The 12,594-nt window shown below is 16.1% G+C and overlaps 1 protein-coding gene across 1 annotated transcript, besides 15 other annotated features; it reads right to left on the bottom strand. All coding sequences in view use genetic code 6, as the record gives it.

Moving 5' to 3' along the window:
- Positions 1-8: part of a microsatellite that runs on past the window's edge.
- Positions 1-8: part of a microsatellite that runs on past the window's edge.
- Positions 9-2,414: 2,406 nt separating this feature from the next.
- Positions 2,415-2,464: a microsatellite.
- Positions 2,465-3,950: 1,486 nt separating this feature from the next.
- Positions 3,951-4,008: a microsatellite.
- Positions 4,009-5,324: 1,316 nt separating this feature from the next.
- Positions 5,325-5,365: a microsatellite.
- Positions 5,325-5,373: a microsatellite.
- A 365-nt stretch (positions 5,374-5,738) lies between these two features.
- Positions 5,739-5,798: a microsatellite.
- A 34-nt stretch (positions 5,799-5,832) lies between these two features.
- Positions 5,833-5,878: a microsatellite.
- A 345-nt stretch (positions 5,879-6,223) lies between these two features.
- Positions 6,224-6,253: a microsatellite.
- A 161-nt stretch (positions 6,254-6,414) lies between these two features.
- Positions 6,415-6,445: a microsatellite.
- A 382-nt stretch (positions 6,446-6,827) lies between these two features.
- Positions 6,828-6,860: a microsatellite.
- Positions 6,861-7,365: 505 nt separating this feature from the next.
- Positions 7,366-7,422: a microsatellite.
- Positions 7,423-7,683: 261 nt separating this feature from the next.
- Positions 7,684-7,729: a microsatellite.
- Positions 7,730-8,512: 783 nt separating this feature from the next.
- Positions 8,513-12,244, bottom strand: IMG5_169390 (phospholipase d1, putative; the record flags this gene model as incomplete). Its single annotated transcript, XM_004029930.1, has 7 exons — positions 8,513-8,746; positions 8,806-8,985; positions 9,032-9,932; positions 10,278-10,556; positions 10,599-10,695; positions 10,802-11,542; positions 11,587-12,244. The coding sequence occupies 7 exons, from the start codon at positions 12,242-12,244 to the stop codon at positions 8,513-8,515; spliced, it is 3,090 nt and encodes a 1,029-aa protein (XP_004029978.1).
- Positions 9,875-9,915: a microsatellite.
- Positions 10,265-10,302: a microsatellite.
- Positions 12,245-12,594: the final 350 nt, after the last annotated feature.

Here is a 12,594-nt window from a genome sequence, read left to right as displayed (position 1 = left end):
TTTCTATTTAAAAATAGAAATTATTAATTTTATTAAAAAAAATTATTTTTATGATATTATTGAAATGTTTTTGGATCATAAATAATTTTTTTTCAGATCGGCTTGAAAAATAATATAAACTTAATTTTTTTTTTAAAATAGAATTAAAAATTTTATATATATATATAAAAAAAAATTATCAAAAATTTAATTATTATAAATACTTATTTATAAACTTTATATATATTTTCAATAAATATTATCAATAATTTGAATTTATTCTTTTGTTTGTTCATCCAAATCTAAATCTTTTAATGTCTTAAAAACTTAATCAAATGTTTAAATTTGATAACTAGGTTTAAAGACACTAAAGTCAACATTACTCAAAGTTAGAAGAATATCTAAAGCTAATTTAAGTTCTTCAAGATCTTATTGTTTACTTTAGTTTTAAACTTAGAATTGAAATTGATCAGTATTCATATTTAAATTTTATATACACATAATTAACTAATCTTTATTTTAATTATTAAAATTATTGCTTTAATAAATTAAAATAATAATAAATTTAATAATGTTATCAATAAACTAAACCTAAAAAAATATATAAATAATTGTAATTACACAAATTTATTTTTTATTAAAAAAATACATCTTTATTGCAAACATTTTCTATATATTCGTTATTTTCATATTCAAACATACAATTTCTGAAAGCTTTTAAAATGGCAAGTCTTTTTTATCTATTTGGATGGAAAATCAACCTTAAGCACCTTTAACAAAATTCGTTTTCTTTTCTTATTAAATACTTTCTTCCTTCCACATCACTAGAAATGTTTGTGAGTACATTAGAAAAAAAAATAGTAAGATCTTATATACAATCCTTAAGATATATTTCATATAAAGTTCTAAAATTATATCCTTCCATATTTTCACTTCCTGCATTTAAAAAGTCTATTTTACCATCTTCATGCTGTGTAATATTGGAAAGTAATAAAAGACTGAGTTCACAAGTTAATTTATGCTTTCTTTCATATTAAAAATGTATTCCTTGCTCTTAATTTTTATCGGGATTTAGTTCTATAACCTCTTGTATTGTTTCTTTTATTAATTAAACAATTCTGTTTGTACTTTTGGAATCTATTAATTGTTTTTAATATATTTCATCTTATGTAAAGTTTATTAAATTGCTTAAAGATATAAGTGTTAAAACCCTTTTTTTTTATACATATTTTTATTGTTGTTGTATTTTACGGTTTCTGTCATGGTTTTAAGTAGAGATTTTATTAAATCTGTTTGTACAAAAAGTTATCTATTTTATTAAATAGCTGAACATTGTAAAATTAGAGATAGAGCTCCTTTTTTTACATCGTTTTTCTTGTCTTTTACTAATTCTGCTAAATCATTTGCTGTTTCTTGGTTTATTTCTTATTCTTTAGATTTTTAATCCTCCATTTTATAATTATTAATATTTATAGTTCTAGTTTTTATTTATTAGTTTTTTTTTTTTTATTAATCAAATGTATTAAATAAAATAGTATAAATTTATTATTTTTTATTTTTTATACTCTGTATTTTTTAATTTTTTTAATAATTATTAAATCTTCAATATTATTTATTGTTAGCATTAACAATAATAAATATTTATTAAAAATATTAAAAAAAATTATTTTCACATATCCTCTAATAATAAAAGTATTTCGATTTCTTAAAAAGACAGCGAAATTCGAATGTTTTGATTAACTTGATATAATTTTAGCCAATATAAATATTAGCTAGTTTATATTTACGTCAATACATAAAAAATTATTTTTCGAATAATTTTATTCTTATAATATTGTGATTTAATGATATATCGTATGAATTTAATTCTTTGAACATTTATTTATATTTGACTATTAAAATTAGCTAGCATATTTTTATATCAGAAAGTATTATATCAAGATCGTCATAGTAATATTCGAATTTCGATTTCTTCTAAGAAATCAAAATAATCTTAAAATGTATCTTAAATTTAATTATACTAAAAATATAAATTTTAAGTATATGCAACTAAGTTTAATTTTTTAATTTAATTAAATTAAGTTTTATTATTAAAATATATTAAATAAAATTTAAAATAAATAATTTATTTAAATTAGATTTAAAATAATTAATTAAAATTTTATATAAAATTAATTTATTTATAAATACTTTTATTTCATATATATATTAATTTATTTTCAATTATTATTATCATTTAACTTTTAATATGATATATTATGTTCATTTTCGGTTTTATTTTATATTTCACAATCATTTTATGGAAAAATTATTTAAGCCAATATTTAAATCGGTAAAATTATTAAAATTATATCTTTGCAAAAAAGAAATACAATCCTAAAATATATTTTTTTTTTATTAATTTAATATTTTTATATACATTTCGGATTCTTTATTTATGTAGTTTAAAAAAAAAGATTATTATTTAATTAAAAAATAAATTATTTCAATAAAAGCAAGAATTATCCTTTTCAATAATAATAAAACTAGTATATAATAAGATATAAAAAACTACATAATATATTTTTATATTTGTTTATTTTTTATTTACTTTTTGCTTATTAAAAGACATTCCAAGTTCAATTTCTACATTCCTTATTGTTTATTTTAATTTTTAGCAATAATAAAAAGAAATAAAAACATAAAACGAAAGTAATGTATAAACTATTAAATATAAAATCCTATCATATTTTAAATTATTTAAATAAATATTATTATAGTATGAGATATTTACATTTTTTCTTTATTTAAATCTTAAATTTATTCTATTATAGAATATATTATAATACTAATAAATAGATAAAATATAACTTGTATTTTAAATTTCTTAATCCACTTTTTAGAATTTTATAATGAATAAAAATATTACAGATATAGTTCATACCTTTTTATTTTTATAAAAATAATTATATTAAATAATATAAAATATAAATATCGTTAAAAAAGTTAACCATTTATAACTAACTAAAATTAAAACGCAAGTAATCAAAAAAATTTAAAAAGTGTCAATTAAGTTTAAAATTATGTTTTATTAATTTATTAAAGTAAAGCATTTAATAAACTAAACTATAAAAATATAAAATAGATATTATTATAAATATACAAATTTTAAAACTTATTGCCACTAATAATAGAATTTAATAAAAATAGGTAAAATATTTCTTTTTTTTTTCTTCTAAAACTGTACAAACTATTTTTTATTTATATATTTAAGCTAATATATTTTTTAAAAAACCCTTATACTAATAATATAGCAATACAAATATTAATGCAATGCTAAAAGGCAACTATATACTGTCGTTTATTGTTTTGCTTATTCATAGATTTTATTTTATATTAAAGTGTTTAAATTGCTCATTAATACAATAAATATTATTTTTCTTAATATTAGTTTTATTAAATAAAAACATATAAATAATTATTTAATATTTTCAATAAAATTCAATAAAATACTAATATCTGGATTTGATTTTTAATAATTATATAATATATATAAATTATAATCAAATTCATATAAAAATAAATTATAATAGTAAAAATATTTATTTAATTAATATAGAGGTTTAAGTAAATTTTTTTTAGAATTTCGATTGAATAATAGAAAAATGTTAAAATATAATATAATAATCTTATATTTTATATGAAATTATATTATATTCACATACATTTTTCTATTTTATTTTGAAATTGATTTTTTTTTATTTATTATACTTTTATTATTATAAATGATTAATATGTATTTTATTTTAACTATTATTTTTGTATTATTGCTGAAAAATTTTATTTTTTTAATACTTTTTGAATTAATATAAAGTTTTTTCAAAATAATTTTTTATTTGTTTAATATTTACATATTTAAAATAATCATTTATTTTGGGAAACATGCTTTCATTTTAATTATTACTTCTATCAAATATCTTTTTATATATTTGATTAAAAATAAAATAAAATTTAAAAAAGAAACAAAAATAAAAATAAAAAAAAAATTAATTTTTATTTAAAAATTAAAATGCTTTAAAATTAAAGAAAATAATAGTTAATATATTTTTTAATTAGATTTTTAAAATTAATTATTATTTTTATTTACATATTAAAAAAATATAATTATTAATAATGTATGTATTTATTATATAATAGTATTATATAATTTTGATTTTATATTATATTAAAAAAAAATTTTTACTATATGAATTTAAATTTATTTGTATTTTATTATTTTAAATTTGATTGTAAAAATTATTTATGCTTTCAGAAAAAAATAATAGTATAGATTGTCAAAAATTATGAAAATTAAAATTGAAAATTAATATATAATTTTTTTTAATATTTTGATAAAATTATTATTAAATAAAAAAATGTAAAATACTATAATTAATAATTTATTGTATATTTAATATATAAAATAAATAAAATAAAAATATTATATTCAATAAATTTTAATAAAATATACAATTTTAAATTTAATTAAAATAATATATGCTCAAAAAAGCGATAACTTAAAAAAAATTATCATTCATTTAGTACAATTTCATTTTTTATTTTATAATTTTTCATATAAGATTTATTAAAAAATTAGTTTTTCATTAGATTTTATATCGATTATATAATTTTCTCAATATTTGTTTTAAAATTTAATATATTTTATATAATTTAATTAAATATAAATATATTGTATAAAAATTCATATATAATATCTATATATTTTTTTTTAATATTTTATATATTTTATTCGATGTCAATATTTATTTAGGTTAAGTAGAAGTTTGGAAGAATAATTGTTTGAATTAATATAGTGGGATAATGTAAGTTTTATTATATATAAACTTAAAATAAAATATTTATTATTAAATGAAGTGTTATAATACTAATCTAGTTTATAATTCTTATATTTATTTGTTGAAAGGCAAGTTTTTGGTATAAGATATTATTATTTTTTTAAAAAGCAAAAATCAATAAATAAAACAATTACTATAGTTCAACTCTAAAGATTTAAGACAGTTTTAATTTTTACCAAAGTTTTAATAGAAAATCTTTTCTATATTCATATTATTTTAATTTAATATTAAAATATATATAATAAATATATTGTTTGTTTATATTATTTTTTTTAATTTATCTGCTTTTTTTTTTTTTAATAGACTTAATCAAAAAAAAAAAACTATTATCGAATTTTTCTTCACTTTTTTTTGTTATTAAAAATAAAAAACAATATGAACCGATAATAAATATATATTTCGTTAAATTATTCTGCTAATATTATTTAAAATGTATTTATTTTTTAATTTTAAGTGTTTAAAAATAATTAATTATATTTGTATTTTATATTTTAATTTTATATTGATTTTATTTTATTTTTTCATATTATAAAAAAAATATTATATAAAATAAAATCCCATATTTATTTAAAGAGTCCTAAAAATTTTAATATTATTTTAATTAGTTTACTTAAACAATCTATTCAATTGTATTCATACGATTATCTTAATTTTAAAAATTAGTTTTTATTAAAAAATATTAAATAAACTTTAATGTATCTAACATAAAAAGTATTTTACTTAAATCATCTCTAGATACTTAATATAAAAAGAATAAAAAAAATATAAAAATGTAATAATTGTATTAGTATAATATATTTTAAGTTTTATAATTTAAAAAAATATGTATTTTAAAATAATTGAAGAATTCAAATAATAAATTAATTTTATTTCTTATCTTAAATATAATAATAAATTATATTTTTCTTATTATATATTAAATATTTATTAATAATATAATAAATAATTAAAAGTTCCATATATAAATATACTTAATACAAAATATATTTTATTTTAAAAATAAATATATTATAATATAAAAATAATTTTAATAAATAAAATTTAAATATTTTTTTCTTAAATAATTGTTAACTATATATATTTATATCTTTAGAACTATTTAATATGTAATATATTATAAAATACAAAAGTTATAAAAATTTCTTATTAATATATATTTTTAATAATATTAATATAGACATTATCAATATATAATTAAAATATATATTATTTAATATTAAATTAATAATTTTAAGATATATTTTTAATAAAAAAATTACTAACAAAACATATATTTAAAATATTAATATAATATTTGTAAAAAAGAATTTAAAAAAGGAGACTTAATACAAAAATGAATTAAATTCAATAAGATTAGTAAATACAGGATTATAAAAAATATATAAATAAATAATATATAATACAAATAGTTAAAACAAAACTAATTTATAAATAAAAATTTATAAAATAGAATTTAATAATAAGATGATTAGAATAAAATACAATCAGATTTAAATTCTCAATAATTATAATATTAATAGTATTAAAAATATTTGTAGCAATTACAATAAGCTCAATAAAGTAATATATATATATAATAATATTTATATATATTTAATTAAAAAAGCTAATCCACTTGCATATTAAGCATATATGCAATAATATTAACAATAGTATTATTAATAGTAGCAATAATAGCCTTATTTATATAATTAATAGACAGCACAAGGAAACTATTTTAATTATTATTAAGCTTAACCAGGCGCTTATAACTAATAAGCATATATACCACAAGCATTAGCAACAATTCCTACTGCAATATAGCCAATACAATAATAAATATAAACTAAACAATAAATGACATAAGCAGCAGTATCATAAATATAGACAGGCACATTATAAAATACTGCAACATAAAATAATTAAAATTTTAATCTTACATATTAATAGTAGACAAGTATATTATTATTATTTTAAAAATATATATATATTTTTATAAATTAATTATAATAAATTAATTATAATAAAAAGGCGGTAATTTAATGCAAAATGATAACCATTATGATCCACTTTTAGAAGAAATTAAAAGAACTGTATTGTAAATCAAAAAAAATCAAAAAAAAAAAAAATTGTTTAATATTCTTTAGGAATGAATAAAAAATTAACAAAAGAACTAGATGGGATTAAGATATACTAATTCCTTCTGATATTTTTTAAAATTTTGAAAAAAATAGATTTGATACAAGAAAATTGAATTTAATTTTATGTATTTATTATGTGAAAAGCAAAGAGTTTAATTACAATAGTATATCTAAAAATCTTTTGAAAAATGTCAAAATGCTAAAGAATAATAATTAATGACTGGTATGCTTTAGACTAATTTGACAACATACATATTTACTAAAACATTTGAATCGAAAAATTGGGATCAATTATCTTTACCTATATTACCAAGAGAAAAATAAGGTGGATAAGGAACTAATGGAATGTATTAGTATTATTATATTTGAAAAACATTATTAATTTAATTTTTTTTTTTTAAAAAAAAAATTATTTTACAATAAATAATAAAATTATTTTTATAAATAATTATAGAAATAATTTTATTTTTTAAATTATTATTATTTTTTAGCCTATTTTTGTATATTTTTATTTTAACTTTTAAACTATTTTTTATTCAATTTAGGTAAAATAACTATTTTATATGAAAACACTGAATTAATATTTTCAAATAAAGTTTTAGTATTAAATTAATAAGAAAGTAAAATATATATGTTTATTAAATGAGATTTTCGTTCATTATTTTATTTTATTATTTATTATTTTTAAATATACCTATTTTTTTTTTTTTAAAAAAAAAAAAAAAAAAAAAAAAAACTATAAAAAAAAAAAAAAAATACGAGATAGATATTCTTTATGAAATATTATTTTAAATAATTTTTTTTATTTATTTAAATTAATTAATAGAATTTAAGTTTGCATCTTTTTATTTAGTTTTTACATTTCAAAACTAATTATATTTATAAATTCTTATATTATTACAGTAAATTTTAAGATTTCAATTTCAATTAAGGTTTTTTTAACTTTTTTTTTAAAATTTTTTAATTAAGACCATTTTAGTCATATATAAAATGATTTAAGGTTGGTTTTAATCAATGAAGATAAATAATCTTAAATTAAAAAAAAATACTAAAACTCAATTATTAAAAATTAAATAAATAAAGAAAAGATTTAGATTAAATAATAATATATTACGAAAATATACATATAAAAAAAATAGATAAAAGGAAAATTCAAAAGTAAAAAAAATTAAACTGAAAAAAATATATTAAACTAAAGGAAAATTCTTTAAAATTAAGTTTTATTCAATTTATATTTAATTCTGATTAAATATAATATTTTTTATTTACTTTTTATATATTTTTGTTGTTGTTGTTGTGATTAAGACCATTTTTTAAATTTATTTTTAAAAATATAATTAAGGATATTTAAGATTATTTCAAAATGTAAAAATAGGTCTTAATCAATTAGGATTTTTTGTATTGAAAATAATTTTTATATTTTGATAATTAAGTAAAAACAAATATAAAGAAAAATAACAAACTTATTTAAATTAAATTTTTTAATAAATATTATTAAAATATTTTTAATCCATATAATAATTAAAATTGTTTAAAATATCATGTAAAATTAATTGAAGGACAGAAATATTCTCTTTAAGAAATTCTTAACTCCAAATTTTCGTCTTATAAAAATTATTTAGGAAACTCTACAGCAAATCCTACAATTTAATTTTTTAATTAATCATATTTATCTAAATTTCTAGTCTTTTAAAAATCTTGGAAATCATTAGAAGTTTTAATATTATCATCAGGATAACATCTAAAGACTTCTCTATATATTTCTGTATTTCTCTAAAAAAATTAAAAAATAAAATAATAATAATAAAAATAAAATTAAAATAAATGCGAACTTTACAATTCTAACATATATTATTAAACATATCTTCACTTAAAGGATCAATTAATTATTAAAAGCTAAGTCCAAAATGCTCTTAGAAGAGTTTAATTCTTAAATTAAACGCAACTTTACTTGCCATATATTATTTTCCATTCATTTTACTTTCAATTAAATCTTAATCTTGAACAAACATCTAAGAAAAGAAAATGTAAAATAAATACAAAAAAATAAAAATAAACTGCAATTTCAGAATCTCTTGATCCTTTCATACTTCTATCATTAATATTAGCAGAACCAATGATTAAATTTTTATCATCCACAATCATTAACTTACTATGGACATATACAATCTCAGTTACAGGAATACATCCTTCTTTTTTCGCATGTGTCCTTAATCCATAAAAAGAAATATATTTTTCAGGATCAGAAATTCCTTCTCTTTATAAAGTTTCATAAATAGAATTTCCTCCTCTACAAATTGTTAAATATTCCCAATGTAGTTAAATTTTTAAAACTCCGGAGTTACTACCATCTATTTCTCCTTAAAATCCAGGAAGTAAAGGAAGAACAACAAAAACTCTAAACTTCTCATTTCTTAAAAATGCTTATTTTATTCTAGCAACCAAAGCCAAAGCAATGTTATTTGTGACAGGTTCTCCTGCTAAATTACTTATAAAAAATTAATTTTCAATATAAATAAAATGTTGAGCCTGTCCAATTAAATGAATATAAGCCATATGGATACTACATTCTGTATCTTTTATTCCACAAGACCAAATACTGCTAGATCTTAACATTTAACAATTATTTGTCCCCTTAGAAACTTTTCTACTATGTAAATTATTTAATAATATTTCATTTTGGTCTTCTTCACTAGACGATGATGAAGATTATGAAGATACATTTTTCTTTAATTTTAATGTTTACGTGTTCAAAATGTTTTGTTCCTATTAGGAACTTTTTTATTAATAAAAACCATTTTTTATGTCATCATCTTTATTTTCAACGGCTTCTTCTAATATTTTTATATATTGTTCATCCAATTAAGAATTTTAATATGATATGCATTCCGAATGAGATCCTATTTTTTTATTTTTTATATTTTTATTATTATTTATATTTTACTTTGCTTTCTAAGCTCTTCAATTTAATAATGTTATTAAGATTTTTATTAAAAGGAAATCTTAATTGGTGAAGGATATTAAGACTAAGCTCTAACTTTATTTTTTATTATATCACTTTTAGGTTTTCTTTCAGTATCAAAAAACATTTCTTCCTGGATTTCTGTTTTTATTTCTTAAGAATTAATTTCATCATTCAAGTATTATTTATTTAGATTATTATGGTAGTTTTTTTTAGGTTTTCTATATATAAAGTACTTACCTTTTACAATTAAAAAGCGTTTTGCTATTAATATCTACTATTTATTTAGTATTAAACAAGATTTTCGCTTAAATAATCTTTCTTTTAATTTTTTATTAAAACTATTTTTATTAAAACTATATTTATTTTTTTACTTCTTTATCATTTCTATTTAGTATGTTGTGCTTGAATTTTTCCCATTTATTTTTTACTTTATCAAAAAACTTATTTGTATTTTTCTATTCAGTCATATTCATACTTTGTTATCTTATTCTAAGTATTTAATATTATTCTTTTCCTTTTTAAGACTCTAAATCTTATTAAGCAAAATTCCAATATTAAATAAAATGTCTAGTCATATCAGTAACTACTTTTCCTTTTACTTTTATGGCGACGTCATGCCTTTATATTATTTAAAAATAAAATATATATAAAAATAAAAACCATGGCATTCTGTGGTCTTTTGATTTATCAATTTCAGGTTTATTATAAATTTTCACATCTTGAAAGTCTTTCATTCTAGAATTGCAATAATCAATTCCTTGAAAAATATTTAGTTTTGATAATGTTTTTTATATATATTATTTAATTTTTTTTTATTCTAATTAATTATATTTAACACGAAAAATTAAAAAATTGAGAAATACCTGGCCAAAAGGAATTTTTACCATTAATTTCATGATAATCATATAAAAAATGATTAGAATTATCCATTCTTCCATAACAGATATCTAAACCTCCCATAAATCCTATTTTTTAATCAATAATAACCATTTTTTCATGGTGAGACCACATGAAAGGGTATAAAGTACTAGGATGTCTTAATATTTTAATATTATTTTTTTATGCTGATGATGAATTAATTAAATTATATTTTGTAAATTAAGAATTTATTGTTAAAGCGATTTTAGGCTCTCTATAAACTATGATATATATTTTTATACCTTATCGAGATTTTTGACTTAAAATTAAATCAATTCTGGTTTAGTTATTTTCATTTTCTCCTACAGGTCTTACCAAATAAAATTAAGGAGAAAGCCACCAATCGGTAATAAATATCTCTCTCTCAGCTTTTTTTAAGCATTTATATAATTCCTTGAAATAATCTTCGCCATCAACATATGTTACGCAGTCATTTTTTTCCCTTTCCGGGGAATATGAAGCGAATCTATGAATACCTAAATAAGGACTTTGTTACATAGCCTATTTTAATGCAAAAAGAAAATCAAAAAACGAAAATAAGTCACAAGCTTCTAATAATAATCTCCTATTGCTAGAATTAATACTAATCCCTCTATTATATCCAGTGGAAAATTTACCATATTCAACCGAAAAATCATAATCGAACATAATAACTTCACGTATTTAACATTTTTCTTATATAACATCTTTATATTTATTCTTATATTTATGTTTTTAATATAAATTTAACCTTTAGATATAGATATTCCATCTGAAGTGATGCAAAAATATCTTTTATTCCATTTTCCCCAAAAAACTCCGCATCTAACACATCTATTTTCATTACTTCTTCCTCCGGCTTTCTTTTTCATGAATTATTCTTTATATTTTTAATGACCATAATGATTAATGCGAGATATTTCTAAAAAAAGCCTTACTGGATAACTTTCTGTTAATTTTTTATTTTTAAATATATATTAATTAAAATATTAATTGAAAAATATCAATAAGTTCTCAGCAGGAGCTTCATTTTCTTATTTAGGAAAGGTTGGTAGCTACAAATCATATATTTCTAATTCATTTATTTATTTTTAAACCTTTTTTTTAATAATTATAACTATTTTTTTTTTTACAAAAAATATAAGCTTACTTATTTGTCTAATTATAAAAAGTCTTAGTATCTTCTTCTAAGCCTTTTTTATATTTTAAATAATAAAATTATAATTCTTTTTATATTTTTATTTTTTATATATAAATTACTAATATATTTAGCCTTAATCATCTATAACTTCTATAAAAAATATATTTTATTTTAATTATGATAATTCTTATTTTTTAAAATAATCTTCGGGTTATCCAATCAATTATATTTATGTAATAAATTATTCATAAGAACAGTAATCCAACATTCTAATTTATATTGACTCAGAAAAACTATTTTTAGATGTATATTGGTTTGATGTGAAATTAATTGAGCATTACTGTAAATATTAGTTGAAGCTTTAATCAAAGCTTTTTTACTCTTCTATTATTTAATTCATATTTTTTATCTTGATTTTACAAAAAAAAAAAAAAATTATTATTATATAAAAATAAATATTATTTAATAATTTTTTAAAAAATATATATATTACACTCAAATTATTAAGACCAATTAATTTTTTTTAAGATAAAAAAATTCTAATAGATTTTGCAAAAGTTTATTAATATTTTTAATAAAAATTTATTAAATTTAATATAATAAAAAAAAAAAGAATAA

This window comes from Ichthyophthirius multifiliis (assembly GCF_000220395.1).
Source record: "Ichthyophthirius multifiliis unplaced genomic scaffold scaff_1120509251251, whole genome shotgun sequence".
Classification (NCBI taxonomy): Eukaryota; Ciliophora; class Oligohymenophorea; order Hymenostomatida; genus Ichthyophthirius; species Ichthyophthirius multifiliis.
Note: the sequence above shows the minus strand (reverse complement) of the source record. Positions and strands in the feature narration are given on the sequence as shown.